Here is a 20000-nt window from a genome sequence, read left to right on the forward strand (position 1 = left end):
TAATTTGTCTCTCACATACCTGTAATACTTGGACTGAGATGCTGGAAATTCAAAGTTACTTTGAATTTTAATTCTAGAGTTTAGTTGAACAGAACTGAACCTCTAAATCCTGTCTGCACGCTTTATACTTTATACTTTTTTGTACTTTATACAGTTTGAAGTAGTAGTATAGATCGTAACTAAATCCAACTGTGACCGTAAACCCCAACAGGAAGCGGGAGGCGGACTTCCTGAAGATGCGGCGGGAGCTGGAGGAGGCGGGGCTTCACCACGAGGCGACGGCCGCCACTCTGAGGAAGAAGCACTCGGACAGCGTGGCGGAGCTGGGCGAGCAGATCGACGGGCTGCAGAGAGCCAAGCAGAAGCTGGAGAAGGAGAAGGCGGAGTTCAGGATGGAGGCGGACGACCTGGCCTCCAACCTGGAGCAGCTCGCCAGGTCCAAGGTACAGGAGCATCAAGCTTCAAGAAAAAACACTAAAACACTTTAACTGATGTACTTTTCATCTCTGGCTCCATTCAGTAGTTAGTTGTGTTTTTCTTCTTGGTGGATAACCGGCCAATCGTAGACGAGGTGACGTCACCTCCAGATGTTTCCAGCAGCTACAGTGGAGTTTGACATGAGAAAATGTTTCAGGATGTAAAACATCAGCGGTAAACGTCAGGTTTTGGCGTCAGTCCCTCAGAATCAAAGAGCGAGGGCTTCTTTCTAGAGCCGCCATTTTGCACCGAGAGACGTTCAACAATCATACAGGGAGAAATCCATCGTAGAAGAGGAGAGAGACCAGTTTCTCCACCACAGGAGCAGGAGAGAGACCAGCATGCACTGCAGGAGCAGGAGAGAGACCAGCATGCACTGCAGCAGAGAGACAGGATGGGGTTTCAGTAAGAGGGGAAACTCACTTTTTCTAGACTGGAAAAACTTGTGATTCTTTGGCTCAACTCAGCCAATGAGATGTTTGTAGAGGTGAAACTCTAATCCCCAGAATGGAGCAGGAGCAGAGTGTTATTGATCTATTGATCTGTGATGGGATGTATTGATTTGTGCTGTGTGCAGGTTGGAGTGGAGAAGATATGCAGAGTGTATGAAGACCAGCTGAACGAGAGCAGGAACAGAGCCGAGGAGCTGCAGAGGCAACTGGCTGAAGTCTCTTCTCAGAAAGCAAGAGCGCTCACTGAGACTGGTAGGACACACACACACACACACACACACACATGCACACTGTAACAACAGTGCCAGTCTCTTTCCAGCTCTTTATCTCTTTCTCTTCATCCAATCAAGTTTCTCCTTCTTTTCTCCCTCTCTCTCTCTCTCTCTCTCTCTCAGCTGAGTACAGCCGTCGTCTGGAGGAACGGGACGCTCTGATTGGTCAGCTCCAGCGCTCTAAGACGGGACTTTGCCAGAACACTGATGATCTGAAGAGGCAGCTGGAGGAAGACAGCAAAGTAACTCTGAACCCTGAAACTTTATTTAAGCTTTAAAATAATCTTCTTTGTGTTTAAATGTATGCAAGAGGGAGAGACTCGAGTCTCAGTTTTAATAGCTTGAGTCTTGACTTGATGCATGAAGAGAAGACTTGAGACTTGACTTGACTTGGGTTCTGGTGACTTGGGACTTGACTCTGACTTGTACTTTGATGACTTGAAAAGGTTTCTAAAGTCTTGACTTGAGATCTTGTGTTTGTGTAAATGACTTAGATTGAAAGTGATGAGATTTGTTCCAGCAGACGACTGAATTTAAATTCTGTTTTCTGAATTTGTATGGAATGATTGAATTTATTGAAGTTGAAACTGATTATAGAAATCAAACTCATGATGCTCTTACCAAGTTTTTATCCTATTAAAACCATATTGCATTGAAAAGTCCTAGATATTTAGTTTTCTTTAAGATATTAAATTGATACTGGACTCTTGATTTGTTCTGACTTGACTTGCTGTTCTACATTTAGACTTGAGACTTGACATTAATGACTTGGACTTGACTTGGTAATCTACATTTAGACTTGGGTCTTGACTTGAGACTTGTGCCTCAAGACTTGAGACTGACTTGGGACTGGAGCAAAGTTGACTTGGTCACATTTCTGCCTTTGTCACATATCACCCCCCCTTTCTCTCGCCTCTTCCCTGTGTCTCTCTACTGGATTCCAATAAAGCATTAATGCCCTGTGTGTGTGTGTGTGTGTGTGTGTGTGTGCAGGCGCGGGTGGCCCTGGCCCACGCGGTGCAGGCGTCGCGTCACGACTGCAGTCTGCTCAGAGAGCAGTTTGAGGAGGAGCAGGAGGCGAAGGCGGAGCTGCAGAGAGCGCTGTCCAACGCCAACAGCCAGATGGCGCAGTGGAGAGCCAAGTACGAGACGGACGCCGTGCTGCGGATCGAGGAGCTGGAGGACACCAAGTGAGATACAGCTGCTGCTGACATCACTATCACTACTGCTATTAGTGACACCGCTATCTCTATAAAATCTTATTAACTCTAATGGTGCGTTTTCACAGGTTCCGCCATTTCCACGCTTCCCATTCATTTTCTATGTAAGCGGCGGCGAAATGCATTCTGGTAACGCCACAGAGAGTTTCCATAGGCGGTGCGTCACATTGGCCGCTCCACATTTGCATAAAGTTGAGGTCTGGTCTACTTTATGCAAATCCGACTGGAATCCGGCATCCGACGTGACTCGCCGCCTCTCAAACTCCCGACCCTCGTGAACAAACATTATTTTCAGAAACAGATTTTGATGGACTGTTTAGGTGAAATAAGAGAAAGTTTCCGAACAAGCCGTCATGTTTTTCCAATTTGAAAACCGGAGACAGAAACAGAAGAGGACCACCTAACGAGCAGTGCGTTCGTCCAATCAGGAGCAGCCTTCAGTCCATGACAGATGAGACTAACGAGGCTGCAAACCTTTCCTGTTTACACACAACTGCTGTTCATCCAAAGTGTGAAATAAACCCAGGAAGACGTTACACCGGGTTTTAACATTTGGGAAGAATTTGTGTTTATGTTTAAGAGAAAGAGATCACCTGTCAATCATCTATCGTGACTCCGCCTACGTTATCTCAGTGCCCGTCAAGCGGACGATATTGGAAAGCAGCTCAATCCCTCCCGTCCAATAATGCTCCAGTGAAAACCATCAGCCTGACGCCTCATGCATCTCACTGCAAGGCTTTTGAAATGTGTTTGGTTTTTTGACTGTTTAAATTGTTTACTGTTATGTTATATTTTACCTTTAAAGTAAAAAATTGTAGCTGCACTCCCATTCTTTACTTTGAATCTTTGTTCCTGTGGGCCAGCATCCCACTAATGCCGGTGTGCGTTTCAATCTATTTTCAAGATATTTTCCCTTTAAGCCTTGTGCAACTCTTCATAACAAAGTATTTTGTGTTTAAGGCGTTATATAAATAAAGTTGACTTGACTTAACTAACCTAACCCTAACAAATATGAGTCAGATGCTCTTCAGCGGACGCAGAGCTCCAAGAAGCAAAGCTAGCTACCTGTTGTTGTTGTTGTTGTTGTTGTTGTTGTTGTTGTTGTTCATTATGGTTGTTGTTGTTTGTAGGAAGAAGCTGATAGTCAGACTGCAGACGGTTGAGGAAGCTGTTGAAGCGTCTCAGGCCAAATGTTCGTCTCTGGACAAAACCAAACAGCGTCTGCAGACGGAGATTGAAGACCTGATGGTGGAGCTGGAGCGCTCCAACTCTGCGGCGCTCGCTCTGGACAAGAAGCAACGCAACTTTGACAAGGTCAGACAAGCTAACCTGACACAGTCCTGATCAGGTCAGAAACTAACACCAAACAGTCTTTACCAGACTCTTGGCAGCTAAAACAATCATCTGGAGGTCCTGGTCTGTTCTCAGAATCTATTTAGCTGGTAAATGAGTGAAAGTAGAGATTGTTGAGGTTTTGGATTTGGGAGTTTCCAACATAACATTGCAAACTCCATGCTTGAATGAGTTAAAAGTTCACCTGGATGCCTTCGTTAAGAGTGTGTGTGTGTTTGCCGCAGCTGCTGAGCGACTGGAGGCTGAAGTTCGAGGAGAGCCAGACGGAGCTGGAGGCGGCTCAGAGAGAGTCCCGCAGTCTGAGCACAGAGCTGTTCAAACTGAAGAACTGCTACGAAGAAGCTCTGGACCACCTGGAGACGGTCAAACGAGAAAACAGGAACCTGCAAGGTACTCTCTCTCTCTCTCTCTCTCTCTCTCTCCGATTGATTGATTGATTGATTGACTGCTTACCTGTTGTCCCTGTGTTTCATCCAGAGGAGATAGTGGACCTGACGGAGCAGATCAGTCACGGAGGGAAGACCATCAATGAGCTGGAGAGGATGAAGAAGATGCTGCATGTGGAGAAGAGTGACATCAGAGCGGCTCTGGAGGAGGCAGAGGTAACTGACCCCCTACTGAGATGAACGCATGTATGTGTGTGTAATTATTACTATGACTTTGTATTCCTATTATTATTATTATTATTATTATTGTTGTGTGTTCCAGGGAACTCTGGAGCATGAGGAGAGTAAGACCATAAGAGTTCAGATGGAGCTGCAGCAGATAAGAGCCGAGATCGACCGGAAGATCTCAGAGAAAGACGAAGAGATCGACAACCTCAGGTACCGAGAGACACCAACCCACCAAACCTTAAAGAACCCAGAAACAGCATCTCTACTTCCTTGATTTGATGTATTTGCTGTTGAAAAAGGGGCGGGACATAACGCGGCGAGGGATCATTCAAAAGTCTAAACCAATGGAATATGAGTCAGGGAGAGAAAGGCAGTTTTATCTGATGGGAGGATTGTTAAAAAATCAGATAGTTTTATTGGTTAGAAATGTATATTTACGCCTACTAGTGCAGCATGATGTCACCATGAAAGATACTCGGTTTTAAAAGTAATGGGAGTTCATTTCATGGGGACTTTAAAACTATCTAGCTGACTAACAACTAACAAAGAGACTGACAACCAAAAATATGAAATACATGCAGGATAAGAGGATAAAACTGATGTAGTTGTAACAGCGGTGCTGTCCACCAGGCGGAGCCACCAGCGCTCCCTGGAGGCCATGCAGACCAGTCTGGAGGCGGAGGTCCGTTGCCGTAGCGAAGCGGTTCGTCTGAGGAAGAAGATGGAGTCGGACCTGAACGAGATGGAGCTTCAGCTGGGACACGCCAACAGACACGCTGCCGAGAGCCAGAGGCTCATACGGCACCTGCAGACACAGGTACACAATCTAATCCAGACTAATCTAGTCTAGTCTAGTCTAGTCTAATATAATCTAACCTAACCTAACCTAGTCTAGTCTAGTTTAGCCTAGCCCAACCTAACCTAACCCAACCTAGTCTAGTCCAGTCTAGTCTAATATAATCTAACCTAGTCTAGTCTAGTCTAGTCTAACCTAACCTAGTCTAATCTAACCTAGTCTAGTCTAGTGTAGTCTAGTCTTGTCTAATCTAATCTAGTCTAGTCTAATCTAATATAATCTAATATAACCTAGTCTAGTCTAGTCTAGTCTAGTCTAACCTAGTCTAATCTAACCTAGTCTAGTCTAGTCTAGTCTAACCTAGTCTAATCTAACCTAGTCTAGTCTAGTGTAGTCTAGTCTTGTCTTGTCTAATCTAATCTAGTCTTGTCTAATCTAATCTAATATAACCTAGTCTAGTCTAGTCTAGTCTAACCTAGTCTAATCTAACCTAGTCTAGTCTAGTCTAGTCTAACCTAGTCTAATCTAACCTAGTCTAGTCTAGTGTAGTCTAGTCTTGTCTTGTCTAATCTAATCTAGTCTAGTCTAATCTAATCTAATATAACCTAGTCTAGTCTAGTCTAACCTAGTCTAATCTAACCTAGTCTAGTCTAGTCTAATCTAATATAACCTAGTCTAGTCTAATCTAGTCTAGTCTAACCTAGTCTAATCTAACCTAGTCTAGTCTAGTCTAATCTAATATAACCTAGTTTAGTCTAGTCTAGTCTAGTCTAATCTAATATAACCTAGTCTAGTCTAGTCTAGTCTAGTCTAACCTAGTCTAATCTAACCTAGTCTAGTCTAATCTAATATAACCTAGTCTAGTCTAGTCTAATCTACTCTACTCCAGTCTAGTGTGCACAAAAGTTTTCACATGACCATGTAGATAAAAAAAAAACTGTATTACTTTGTGTTGTAAGATATTTAAGCGTATCATCACACGTTTCCTGCCTCAGGTTAAAGAGCAGCAGGTGGAGCTTGACGACAAACTCGAGCTGACCAATCAGCTGAAGGAGCAGATGGTCCTGGTGGAGCGGCGCTGCTCGCTGCTGGCGGCCGAGGAGGAGGAGCTGCGGGGCTTCCTGGAGCAGACGGACCGCGCCCGCAAGATGGCCGAACACGAGCTGGTGGAGACTGCAGAGAGGGTCAGCCTGCTCAACACACAGGTGGGACACACACACACACACACACACACACAAAGGCTTTAAGCAGCGGCCACACCGATCCATCAGAAAACAGACAGAATTATTGCTGATAGGTGTGTGTGTGTTGGTTTGTTCTGAGCGTCAACATGGCGGCGAGGCAGAAGAACAGGAAGCTTTGCTCATAACGGAGCTGCTTGATAGAAAACAGAAGAAACAGACTCTACTGTATAAACTCAATAAGAAACTGATCTGAAAACCTCCAGTCATCCCAACGCTCCACCAGGCTTTCTCTGTTTTATCTTTGTTTCGGTCGGACCGTCGTCTCTGTGTTCGCCGCTAGTTTCTACAGAACAAACGTAGGAACGATCTGATTGGCTGAACGGACGCTGACGAATCCGTCCGTCCAGGAAAAGTTCAGCTGGTTGAACTTTCTGTCAAAACAGATGGAAATCTGACAGACGGATCAGTGTGGCCGCTGCCTTAATCTGTCTAATCATCACATGACAGAAGCTGCAGCTGCTCCATTGATAATAAATAGGTGACTGACTTTGTGAATTCCAACAATATTTGACATTTTACATCCAAATGAACTCTGGACTGTCAAACATCATAAGAACAACATCTGCTTTAGACTTTAGACTGGGTTTTCCCTTTAAGAACATACAGCATCTTGTAGGGCTGAATGACAGGAGCTTTATTACTGACTAATTGATTATTGACTGATTAATTGATTGATTGACTGTTGGCCTGCCTGCCTGCTGCGTTGCAGAACTCTGGTCTGGTGAATCACAAGAGGAAGCTGGAGGCGGATCTGTCTCTGCTGGCAGGAGAGGTGGATGAAGCCGCGGAGGAGAGCCGCAGCGCTGAGGAGAAAGCCAAGAAGGCCATCACTGATGTCAGTACCTGACTCTGACCTCTGACCTCTGACCCCTGATCCCGGTTTAAACCACTAACCCTGACCAGCTCAGAATGAGCCAACAAGGCCTTTACTACTCATCCAGTCTCTAAAGCCTTATTCAGACAGGATTACAGGTACAGGTGGGATAATATAATCATTCCCGGAGCATGTTTGTAATTTTCGTCCCATCTGAATCTGCCGTGTCAATAATAATTCCAGCCTGTTCTCCGTCCTGTAAAATGCCCAGTAAAAAGTTAGCTTAACTTCAGGTTAAACTTGTCCTGTCTGAATGACATCACTGAGATTGTTGGCGAAAATAGTGTCATTTCTTTTGGGAAAGGACTTACTTAGCGTGTGTCACTGCACAACCTCTGTCCTAAAGCTGGAAACATACATCAGGTGGTAAAGTGACTGAGAAAATCCACCAAGCTGCTGTAGTGCCAGTCTAGTGAAGTTACCTGGTAGCTCATGGTAGCTCCATTTGTGTTTTACCTTTCCAGTCAATAGAGCTGGTGTGTAAACTGTGTGTGTGTGTGTGTGTGTGTGTGTATGTGTGTGTGTGTGTGTGTGTACCAGGCGGCTCTGATGGCGGAGGAACTGAAGAAGGAGCAGGACAGCAGCACCATGCTGGAGAGGATGAAGAGAAACATGGAGGCAACAGTGAAAGGTAGAAAAACAACACCAACACTGACTCTGTTTTAAAGCCAAGTATATATAGGAACTGGATGCTGATTCTAACACTTCACCTGCTCAGTTGTGTGTGTCAGAGGTCTGTGTTGGCGGCAGGTTGTCCTCACAGTTTCAGTGTGTGTTTAAAGAGCTGCAGGTCAAACTGGATGAAGCGGAGCAGATGGCTCTGAAGGGAGGAAAGAAACAGCTTCATAAAATGGAGATAAGAGTGAGTAAAATCCTCAAGAGTCTAACTAACACTTAATGCTGCCTCTATGGTAGTCCTGATATGTGACGTTCTCTTTCTCACTCTGTATGGGACAAAATGTTCTCTAGATCAGCGGTTCTCAAGCTTTTAGGCTCGTGACCCTTAAAACGAAGCGTTGCCCAGCTCGTTTATATGCAGAATGCTGAACAGTTCAGCTAGACGAATGATTTGAACTACTAATTATCAGAGAATTTATTTCACAAGAACCAAAAATAAGCAAAAAATAGACGAGATGATATTAAATTTGTATAGTAGACATTTTTTTCCTGTCCTGTAAACAATCGCGAACCCTTCCAAAATTATCTCGCGACCGCCTGGGGGGTCCTGACCGCCAGGTTGAGAACCACTGCTCTAGAAACCATAAATACCTAGCAGACTTGAGACCTTTTCTGAATCGTTAGGGTCCACTGGCAATTTGAATAGCATGCTTTTCACCAGTAGATGTCAGGCTTTACACAGATTTGGGTTTGATGTTAAGTGACTCTTTAAAGTATATCTACAAATACACTTTTCTAAACTGAAAAGTGGGTCAATTTAGTCAAAACAAGTAAGAAAATAGTATAGAAGTGTTATACTTAAGTATATTTTACAAAATACACTTCAAGTTTACTGCTTTTTTTTGTAAGGGACAGACAGCTCTTACTAGGACAGCAGAGAGTTCGTAGCATTGTGTTCCATCAGCACACATTCACCTTGGTTGGAAAATAAAAGGTGATTGTAATAAATTAACAGGTGATTGTAATGAAATAACAGCCACAGCCAGCGAGCTGTGTGTATTAAAGCAGCATATACAGGTAGGAGCTGCATGTGACATCACAGGATCCAGATAACAGGAACCTGCTGTGTGCTGTCAGGTGAGGGATCTGGAGACGGAGCTGATGGTGGAGCAGAAGAAGAGTGAAGAATACCAGAAAGGAGTCCGCCGCTACGAGAGGAAAGTCAAGGAGCTGACGTACCAGGTCGTACCATCTGCCTTCTGTTGGTTCTGTCTGGTTTGTTCCACGCTCATATGTAGATCAGGGTTCCTCAAATGTTCTCATCTCTCGGGGTCTATCAGGGGGTACTGGTACGATTTAGTCCCAGGAACCCTTATGGGAAGATTTTAGTTGTTGTTGATTTAACATAGAACCGTAGAACCATCTGGAGGTAATAGTGGTGAGAGTGAAACTTATGATTACAATCTTATATATTCTCTAACTGGGATCATTTCTAGTGAATTAAACTTTAGGGAAAATAAACCATTGGTCATTTTGCTGTGGACCCCCTAGAACCCCCTCAAGAACCACTGGAACCCCGTCAAAGACCCCTGGAACCCCCTCAAGGACCCCCAGAACCCCCTCAAAGCCCCTGGAATCCCCTCAAGGACCCCTAGAACCCCATCAAAGACCCCTGGAACCCCCTCAAGAACCCCTAGAAAACCCGTCAAAGACCCCTAGAACCACCTCAAGGACCACTAGAACTCCCTCAGAGACCCCTGGAACCCCCTCAAAGCCCCCTGGAATCCCATCAAGGACCCCTAGAACCCCCTCAAGGACCCCTAGAACCCCGTCAAAGACCCCTGGAACCCCCTCAAGAACCCCTAGAAAACCCGTCAAAGACCCCTGGAACCCCCTCAAGAACCCCTGTAACCCCCTCAAGGACCACTAGAACCCCCTCAAAGACCCATAGAAGCTCCTCAAAGACCCCTGGAACCCCCTTAAGGAACCCATTTTGCTTTGAAATCCACTGATCTAGCCTCTATTGGTTCTGTCTGATCCATAGTGGGAATTCTATCTTCAAATCTTCAAGGTTCTAGGGGTTCTCTCTGGTCCATGGTGGGGGTTTCTGTTCATATCATCTTGGTTCTACTGGTTCAATCTGGTCCATGGTGGGGGTTTCTATTTACATATACCTGGGTTCTACTGGTTCTGTCTGGTCCATATTGGTTCTTTCTATGTTCATATCATCTGTGGCTTACTGGTTGTTTTTTCTGTGAGTCATTAGTTCTAGTGTTCGATTTGTGTTGGTTTCTGTCTTCTATTGGTTCTGTGTTGTATTTCTGTTCTATTGGTTCCGTGTTCTGTTGGTTTGATGTGTTCTGTATTTTATTGGTTCTGTGTTCTATTGGTTCTATCGGTTCTGTGTTGCAGTCAGAAGAAGACAAGAAAACCCTGCTGAGGATGCAGGAGCTGATCGACAAGCTGCAGACCAAAGTCAAGAGCTACAAGAGACAAGCTGAGAACGCTGTGAGACTTTATCATTATTATCATTATTATTATTAATAAAGTGTATTATGAAGTGTGTGTGAGCCGTGTGTCCGGTGTGTCTCAGGAGGAGCAGGTCAGCGGCAACGTGACGCGCTTCAGGAAGATCCAGCATGAGCTGGACGACGCCGAGGAGAGAGCCGACGTCGCCGAGACGACCGTCAACAAGCTGCGGATCCGGACCCGCGAACAGACCAGCAAGGTCGCCATGGTGAGCCGCGCCGAGTCAGCGTATCAGGAACTGGGAGTCTGGATTTCAAATAGATCTGGTACAACTTCAGGCCAAACTAAGTTCCTTTTGCACACCTGAATGTTCCACAGACAGGTGTGTGGAGAGGACTGAATCAGGAAAAAGCTCCTGCACACTGTCCACTCACCTTGCAATTAAATTGATTTCATTGGGAACATTTCAGTACAAAGACCTTCAGGTTATCAGGAGACGACCTGAGGAAGGTCTTTGTACTGAAATGTTCCTAATAAGATCAATTTAACTGCCGGAGGAAAGAGAATTCTTCAGGGATCAATAACGTTTCTATTAGGAATCACATTGTTAATATGGATCTCAAGCAGTTCAGACTAACTCCATGTTGCGCTGCTGCTCACAGCCACACATTTCTCCAGCCAACATGTCACCAAGCTGAACTTCTCCATGAAAATGATCACAACTCTATTCACGGCTTGGTTGAATACTCCATTCTGATTGGCCAGTGAACCGAACAGCTGTTTCACATCTCATCATGTCACTCCACAGTCAGGCGGTCTGGTCGATTTTGTCGATTTCTAATCAAACTAACTGGCGACACCTTGTGGCCAAAACACATTACTGCAGACAGTCCTGCTGGAAGCTGATAAATCACTTTAGCTTTAATAAAATCATTTTAAATCAGTATTTCATGTCAAATGATTAATGTCTTTAGTAGGTATCAGAGTAATATACTGTTCTGCTTCACGTCGAGGTCTTGGTTATTTTGCAATAATAACTGGCTCCCTGTACATTATCCCTTATATATTCCTATGATTTCCTAAATCTATCTATCTATCTGTCTAGTCAACAACATTCCCTGTTTCCCAGCTGATGCTTCTGTCCCTGATGTCTCTCTCTCTCCCTCCCTCTCCCTCCCTCTCCGTCTCTCTCTCTCTCTCTCTCTCTCTCTCTCTCTCTCTCTCTCTCTCTCTCTCTCTCTCTCTCTCTCTCTCTCTCTCTCTCCCCCCCCTCTCTCTCTCTCCCCCCCCCCTCTCTCTCTCTCTCTCTCTCTCTCTCTCTCTCTCTCTCTCCAGATCTCTGAGTGAAGCTCTGCTGCTCCAGCTGTCTTCAGACTGTCTGTGTGTTTCTGATGGATGTCTGATGTTTCTCTGCCTTCCTGAAGTGTGTCTGGTGTTTCTGAAGTGTGTCTGGTGTGTGTGTGCTGTGCAGTCCAGGACCCTGAAGGACACTTCTGAGCAGCATCTCCATCTATGTCACCATGTCGATATGTTATTATATTTCTCCAGTTTACTGGTTTGATCTGCATCACCTGTTACCATGAGTCAGTCAACCAGCTGTGGGTCTTTTCTCCTCATTCTGAACGGACAGAACATGTTGTTGCATCTTGCTGACGATGCTGAGAGCTTAGCATGTCTTTGGAGCTGGAAGTTAAAGGAGCATTAAGTAATCTATGATCTTTATCAACCGCTATCTGTGACCAGTAGGAGCTGCAGCGTCATCAATAGAACCGATCAGCTGTTAAAGTCTCTGCTTGAAGCTCCAATTACAGAAGAGTTTTTGTTCCAGAACACAGTTCGGGCCGGAAAGCGAGTTTTGAGTCATCGTTATTGATCAACAACCCTATCAATGATAAAAAAAGTACAAAAAAGGTGCAACACAGTAGAAAAATATAGGCAGATCCTACATTGATCTGATGAAGTCATGTTTTTAATGCAATACAGTATATTTATCTATATTTTTCTACTGAGTGAGTGTTGCGCTGCACTTTTCTGTTCTCTTTACTGACATTTTTACAGCAGCTTGACTCTCCTGTTTGAGCACAACTTTAAGTTAATCTCATTTTGTGCTACGGGGCAGAAAAAACCCTTACTTACTACTTACTTATTGCCCCTTTAAAAATACCTAAACTTTTAAGCAGAAGAGTGCTGCGCTTCAAAAAGGTTTTCAATAGTCACAGAAAGTAGTCCCACAAACATCGTCTATTGTTTAACACTGCTAGCTGCAGAAGAAGAACCTGGCGGAGAGTCAGGAGACGAGATGCTTTCTGATGATCTGACTCTCTCTGAACCGACAGACTGAGGTGAAAACACACCGGCCGCTCTCATTGGATGAAGAGTTCAAGACCTTCAGCTCCCATGTTAGGGTGACAGAGGTTTCTCAGTAGATAGATCTTATTCTGTAGGATCTCAGTCTGGTGATTACCGACTTAAACAAGTTGCTGCACATTCAAACTTTGAGTCCTAAAAATGAATACTTTATGGATTGTAATTGTAAACTGCCACCCTGAAATGAGAAGGACAAAAACAGCTGTAGTTCTTTAACTATTAATGCAATGTGGCTGAGGCTCCCTTCATGTTAGAGCAGACAGTCTGTACTTCAACCTCATCATCTCTGTATCTTTTCACATCTAAAGTAATTAGATTCCAGTCACAACATCACAGTGTGTCTCTATCCAGCTGTGTGTCTGAACATCACAGTGTGTCTCTATCCAGCTGTGTGTCTGAACATCACTGTGTGGCCGATACTGGAATCCAAAATGTCGACTGGAAACTTCAGCGGAGTTTTAAAAAAATAAATATTTGTCTGTTTTACTTACAGAATGCTGACTTCTGTCTTTACCTTCCAACTCTACACCACAAAACACCTCCGTCTACACACACACACACACACACACACACACACACACACACACACACACACACTGAACAGAGCAGGTACAGTTGGCATTCAACACTTTATTCACAAACTAAAACCGATCAAATCTATCCACAGGTCACTGGGTGACTGTACAGGTCTGGGATCAGTATTACTGACTGTACAGGTCTGGGATCAGTATTACTGACTGTACAGGTCTGGGATCAGTATTACTGACAGTACAGGTCAGTTAGATCAGTATTACTGTCTGTACAGGTCTGGGATCAGTATTACTGACTGTACAGATTTGTTTAGATCAGTATTACTGACTGTACAGGTCTGGGATCAGTTTTACTCACTGTACAGGTTTGTTTAGATCAGTATTACTGACTGTGCAGGTCTGGGATCAGTATTACTGACTGTACAGGTCTGGGATCAGTATTACTGTCTGTACAGGTTGTTTAGATCAGTATTACTGTCCGTACAGGTCTGGGATCAGTATTACTGTCCGTACAGGTCTGGGATCAGTATTACTGTCCGTACAGGTCTGGGATCAGTATTACTGTCTGTACAGGTCTGGTTAAAGTTATTCTGCTCTCGTCTGTCTTCAGTCCCATCGAACCTCCTGGTCCATTCCTCCCTCCATCAAAGTGCTCAGCAGTTTGTCCTTCGGGGGGAGGGTGTGTGTGTGTGTGTGTGTGTGTGTGTGTGTGTGTGTGAGAGGGAGGGGGGTAGGGGTGCTAGGTGTGTGTCTCGGCAAGTCCGTCCGGTTCAGTTGGTCCAGTCCGGTCCGGTCCGGTCCAGTCCGGTCCGGCGGGGAACGGTTGGGTTCTAGTGTTCTCGTTAGAAAACACAGCGTAACATTTACACATACATTCAAACACAGCCAGGAGTTTTCCTACAGAGTTGTTAGACAGCAGATAGCACCGCAGAGCAAATACATCATCAGGGTTAAAAACTACAACAGCAGACTGCTGGGCTGCATCCACACAGGAGGAGAACTCCACTTTAAAGGAGAAATCCACCATCAAACACGGTTACAAAAAACAGACACTGGTGATGCACTTTACATTCCTGGGTCGTCACCTCCAGATGTTTCCAGCAGCTACAGTTTGATATGAGAAAATGTTTCAGGATGTAAAACCTCAGCGGTAAACGTCAGGTTTTGGTGTCAGTCCCTCAGAATCAAAGAGCGAGGGCTTCTTTCTAGAGCCGCCATTTTGCACCGAGAGACGTTCAACAATCATACAGGGAGAAATCCATCGTAGAAGAGGAGAGAGACCAGTTTCTCCACCACAGGAGCAGGAGAGAGACCAGAATGCACTGCAGCAGAGAGACAATATCCAATGTTCACAAACTAGTCGGCTAGCTAGCTATATTTCCATGCCCATATGCCTCATCTGTGACTGGAAGCGACAAGTCCCCGCCCCTTCTCTGGGCGTTGTCATAAGGCATTCTGGGAAACGTAGGAAATCACTAACTGAAGTAGAAGCAGACGAGGCAGGTTGATTGGAAAGTTCAAAAAAAGTAAATTTTACAACACTTCATCACTAAATATCTCCTGGAATGTATTGATGGTATCTAACAGTGGAAGAGGATGTGAAGGTGAATTTCTCCTTTAACACTTTGAGACACAGATCTGATCTTGTCATCATACTCCATGTTTTTTTCTCCTGTTTAAACATTAAGGAGAAGAAAAAAATCACATCTGGAAAACTCAGAGATACAAACCAGCCTGGAACCTCAATATGTGGACAGTGAGCTCAGGTTGGTCTTTACTGCTGTGGATTAATCTACAGTGAACTGTGGCTTTCATATGAAAAGATGAATATGAGGCAGAGGTGTGACCAAGTCAACTTTGATCGAGTCCCAAGTCAGTCTCAAGTCTTGAGGCACAAGTCTCAAGTCAAGTCCCAAGTCTAAATGTAGAACAGCAAGTCAAGTCAGAACAAATCAAGAGTCCAGTATCAATTTAATATCTTAAAGAAAACTAAATATCTAGGACTTTTCAATGCAATATGGTTTTAATAGGATAAAAACTTGGTAAGAGCATCATGAGTTTGATTTCTATAATCAGTTTCAACTTCAATAAATTCAATCATTCCATACAAATTCAGAAAACAGAATTTAAATTCAGTCGTCCGCTGGAACAAATCTCATCACTTTCAATCTAAGTCATTTACACAAACACAAGATCTCAAGTCAAGACTTTAGAAACCTTTTCACGTCATCAATGTACAAGTCAGAGTCAAGTCCCAAGTCACCAGAACCCAAGTCAAGTCCAGTCTCAAGCAATTCAAACTGTGACTCGAGTCTAAGTCATGTGACTCGATTCCCACCTCTGACGTGAGGCAAAAGAATAAAGTTTCAGCTTTTGATTATTGGTCTCCATCAGCCACCATGGAGAACAGTTAAAACAATGAAACCAGCAAAAAGACCAACGTTAGCCACAGTCTTTAGTCTTTATATCTTTATACTGAATGTATTCTATGATATCAATTCATACATTTTATTCCAATTCAGAAATCTGTGCTGAACTGGCTGGTTTACTTTAGATTTCCACAGAAGCCAAAGATCTGAAGTTGAAGTCTTTGTTGTCCAGGTTTCTTCTCCTCATCTCTCTCTGAACAGGAGGAAAACACAGAGTCAGATTTCTTCTATCTGGACCATCAGCAGACCAGCTGTGTCCCAAAGTCTGAAATAAAGTCACATGTTCCGCTTCTTGTGCAAATGCAGTCGTGTTTTTATACAGTTATATTTTACAATTCATAAGATACATGTTCTAATTTAGAACTCTGACCATTTCTGACCAGCGGTTTTTATTGGGCGAGGGGAGGATGGATGGATGCCGGGCTGGAGAGTGAGACAGGAAGTGACAACTCAACTGACAGGAAGTAAAAAAAAAAGTCAGCTGACAGGAAGTGGCCCTGGGTGCAGGAAGAGGGGCGAGCAGACTCCCAGGTGATCCTGGTGTCGATGGTTGAGTCCAGTTTAGGAAAAGTAAAAAACTAGATCTGTGCGACTGGTTTTCCTGGGCGACTCGCTTTAACTCTTGCTCCATGAATGCTGGACTTCCTGCCTTGTGATGACATCACCGTCTGGTCCTCTTTTTATTGGCTAGTGAGACTTCAAGAGACAAGCTCCCACTTGCTTGAGTTGACCTGAAAGATCCTCTTTTTCTTTCTTTTCTGTTCGTTTTCTCTGATATTGATTCCAAAACGTCTCTGTTGTCCTGCTGGTTCCAGGCCGCTGCATTGCATCGTGGGTACTGTAGTCACATGGTTAGTAAAATTGTAGTTCTTTCGTCAGTAAAGCTGTCGGTCACCAGGACAACCAACACTCCAGTTAGTGGAAAAAAAAAAAGAAAAAAACAAACAAACACAGGAAATGACATCACAATTACATGGGAAGTGATGTCACAGAGTTCAAATGGAAGTCTCTGCTTCTTTCTCAGTCTCGGTTTAGTAACAATAACAGGGAGAGTCCTTTAATTTCTTTGCAGACTGTTAGAAAGACTAAATATGAACGTTTAAAACAACATGGCCGCTGGGAAGGAACCTGGAGGAGAGGAGATGAGGAGAGGGAGGAAGGAGGGAGGAGAGGAGGAAGGAGAGGGAGGAGTTTGGGGTTTTAGGTCTGGGTCCATCGGGGCGAGCCGGTGCACCGCTTCTGGCCCAGGTGGGCGAGGTGAAGGCTCGGCGAGGAGGAGGAGGAGACGTAGCAACCAAACAAAACACAGGTTTGGCGAGCGTGGCGAGCAACAGAGACGATAAAACAGTGAATTGATAAATGTCGTTCAGGCTGAAACAACAAAACCATCGCACGCCATCTAAGAGGTTTTCTCCGCCCTCCGCCACTACGTAATGAGCGGTGCACCGGCAAACCCTAATGGAGCCAACTCTTTATAAACAGTTCTCAGAGGCAGAGCTGCTCTGATTGGTTGAGTTAAACCTCAGTGGGCGGAGCTAAAGAACCACAGTTTTTCTGGCTAAGTAACATTAGACTGAAGCTCAGTGAAAAAGACAAGAGGTAAGAGAGGAGGAAGCTAATATTATACATACAATCTAGCCATACTAAGTTATCTAGGTCAGTGGTTCTCAACCTTTTTCATTTCAAGGACCCCTAATTTAGTCCACATTAGAGCCATGGACCCCCATTTGATGAGAATTTGTCCCTCGTACCCAAATCTGAGAATATTTTTATTGTTAGATATGATTTAGTCCAGAATTCCATGACTATCTGTATTGTAGGTAGAGAGATAACAGAGAAACTATGACTATAATAGTTATTCTTGATTGTGTTAACTTCTTGTAAATTAAAAAATGAAGTTTAACGATTCATCATTTTGCTGGGGACCCCCTGGAACCCCCTCAAGGACCCCTGGTGGTCCCCGGACCCCACGTGGAGAACCACTGATCTAGGCTAGCTAGTTAGCTAGCTGACCTTCCAAGTTCAAACTAGCCATACTAGCCTACAGCTATTTATAACTAGCCTAAACTAGTTAGCTAGCTGCTGACCAAGATCATGAATACCACGGTCATTGCTATTTATATTTTGACCAGTTTGTCCTTTGCCATCCAAGTTTACCAGTTATTTAATTTGCGCTCTGAAAAACTGCAGTTCTTTGGCTCCGCCCACTTGAGGTTTAACTCAACCAATACGATTATTTCTGCCTCCAGGAAACGTTTGTATGAGTAAAACAAAAATGTGTGAGAGGAGAGGAAGACTGTGAAGAGAAGAAGAGCAGAGGAGAGGAGAGGAGAGCTGGGAGGAGACTGACCTGTAACTGACCTCAGTCCTGCTCCTAACATCCTGACCCATCTTCCTTCCTGAACGCCATCAAATACTCACACATATCATGTCTGTGATGTCATAGGGGAGCATTACTTTTAATTATTAGAGAAAATTTAACCTGTAAATCTGTCAGTGGTGAACATAGTGAGAATCCCTTCAAGCCAATAGGAGCTCAGCATGATGAGGATGTTCTCTCTTTATCTTCTATCAGTTCTATTTGTTGTTCTCATCTATAAGCTTTACTGCTGCAATGACCCATTTTCCCCCTGAAGATCAATAAACCTTCATCTCATCACTTCACCTCCTGATCGCTCCTCATCCAGCTCAACTCAGTGTTTACCTCAAGATGGCTGCCATAAAGCGTTATGCTAATCTGTTATTCACTGAGGTCACTACAGTCACACTTAACCTGTCTGTCTCTCTCTCTCTGTCTCCTCTACCTCTTCCACTCCTCCTCCTCCTCCTCTTCTCCCTCATCATCCTCCTCTCCCTCTTCTTCTCCCTCCTTTTCCTCCTCCTCCTCCTCCTCCTCCTCTCCCAGACTCCCCCAGCTGGAGCTTCCCTCCTCCTCGTCGGAGGAGGAGAGGGGGGGAGGAGCAGCAGAGGGGGAGGAGGTGCGTTGAATGTTGCGTCCCAGCGTCTCCCTGAGCAGCAGGGTGGGCGGAGCTAGTGATGTCAGAGAGATGGCGGAAGCTGGTTGGCGGGCTGATGACACGGGGGCGTGGTTGCCGGGCAGTGCGGCCGCGTCGACGGCGACGGACCGGTCCTGCTCCTTTAGGCTGTGGGCGGGGTCAGAAGCCTGCTCCAACCAATCAGAAGGCTTAGCCCTCCCAGCCGTCCCAGATCTGACCTCTGGATGGACACACACACACACACACACACACACACAGAGGTAAACAGAGATTGGCGTCAACTTTTGACCATAGTAGTGTGTGTTTGTGTGAGAGAGTGTGTGAGAGAGAGAGAGAGAGTGTGTGTGTGTGTGTGTGTGTTGAAGCTCAGTCTCCTGGAAAGCAGCATATTAGACAGACAGACAGACAGATAACGAAGGCACATGCAGGCAGCAGTAGAAACCAGTAATAAGTACTGTGTGTGTGTGTGTGTGTGTGTGTGTGTGTATGAAGTAGATTTCTGAACATACTGGATAGAAGTACAGTAAAGTCTCACAGCTCAACTACTGTTTGTCAAACTGCGGCTCAGGACCCAACACGGGTCATGGGACTGTTTCTGGTGCAACCTGATCTCAAACAAATACGTGAAATGAACTTCTTAACATCAAATCACGTGTTGGTGGTAAAGTGTTGAAGCTCAGTTTTCCCAGCAGGAGACGGGTCCCTGAAGCAGACAGGACTGTAACAGGCAGCAGAGTCTCAGTGACAGTCAGGGTGTTGTGGTCGGCTGCTGGACGGACCGTGAGTTTCACTTCAGTGTCGGAGACCGGAGTTCAATTCCCAACTTGGAGGAAGGAAATTTAAATTTTTAGCTAAAGTTTTTCTTATTGAACCGACCAAAGTCTTTCATGTTGTTTTAGTTTCCTAATCTGAACCGTTAGCCGACCTGCAGCTGGAAATGTCCCAATTCATGTTTTTGTCACAGAATCCAGTTCATGGTGGAGGAACGGATTTTCACAGACTTCCTGTCCACAGCAGGTAGATCTGAGTTTCTGAGTTCCTGCTCATTTCATGTCTTTTTATGAGATCATCAAAAAAAAAAAACATGACGAGTCTAAAACTGGTATGTTTTAAAGGAACAGTTCACCCCAAAAATGAAAAGTCAGTTGTTAACTCCTCACCCCCATGTCAGTTAAATCTCCACTGATCTCCACTCCATTGTCAGTGAAATATTGGACTTTTGGACCCACAGTTCAATCATTTGGCTACAAAAAACTTGGATTATACGTTTGTTTGGAGAAATCTGATGG

The 20000-nt window shown here is 44.6% G+C and overlaps 2 protein-coding genes across 2 annotated transcripts in view; one reads left to right on the forward strand and one right to left on the reverse strand.

The window, feature by feature from the left end:
* LOC139924219 (myosin-7-like) overlaps positions 1 to 11891 on the forward strand; it is a gene marked incomplete at its 5' end in the record, with an annotated part of 26597 nt that extends 14706 nt beyond the window's left edge. Inside the window, 17 exons of the mRNA XM_078282417.1 lie at positions 212 to 443; positions 1055 to 1181; positions 1325 to 1443; positions 2195 to 2391; positions 3552 to 3735; positions 3999 to 4164; positions 4252 to 4376; positions 4483 to 4598; positions 5019 to 5205; positions 6180 to 6389; positions 7138 to 7263; positions 7843 to 7933; positions 8085 to 8164; positions 9058 to 9162; positions 10333 to 10428; positions 10514 to 10657; positions 11725 to 11891. Coding sequence (XP_078138543.1) covers positions 212 to 443; positions 1055 to 1181; positions 1325 to 1443; positions 2195 to 2391; positions 3552 to 3735; positions 3999 to 4164; positions 4252 to 4376; positions 4483 to 4598; positions 5019 to 5205; positions 6180 to 6389; positions 7138 to 7263; positions 7843 to 7933; positions 8085 to 8164; positions 9058 to 9162; positions 10333 to 10428; positions 10514 to 10657; positions 11725 to 11736 — 2317 coding nt within the window. The remainder of the gene's footprint in view (positions 1 to 211; positions 444 to 1054; positions 1182 to 1324; positions 1444 to 2194; positions 2392 to 3551; positions 3736 to 3998; positions 4165 to 4251; positions 4377 to 4482; positions 4599 to 5018; positions 5206 to 6179; positions 6390 to 7137; positions 7264 to 7842; positions 7934 to 8084; positions 8165 to 9057; positions 9163 to 10332; positions 10429 to 10513; positions 10658 to 11724) is intronic.
* A 6500-nt stretch (positions 11892 to 18391) lies between these two features.
* The window catches only part of LOC144538348 (uncharacterized), a 2644-nt gene continuing 1035 nt past the window's right edge, over positions 18392 to 20000 (reverse strand). Inside the window, exon 2 of the mRNA XM_078282418.1 lies at positions 18392 to 18931. Coding sequence (XP_078138544.1) covers positions 18516 to 18931 — 416 coding nt within the window. The 3' untranslated portion in view covers positions 18392 to 18515. The remainder of the gene's footprint in view (positions 18932 to 20000) is intronic.

The sequence above is a fragment of the Centroberyx gerrardi genome, unplaced genomic scaffold, assembly GCF_048128805.1.
Source record: "Centroberyx gerrardi isolate f3 unplaced genomic scaffold, fCenGer3.hap1.cur.20231027 Scaffold_133, whole genome shotgun sequence".
In the NCBI taxonomy this organism is placed as follows: domain Eukaryota; kingdom Metazoa; phylum Chordata; class Actinopteri; order Beryciformes; family Berycidae; genus Centroberyx; species Centroberyx gerrardi.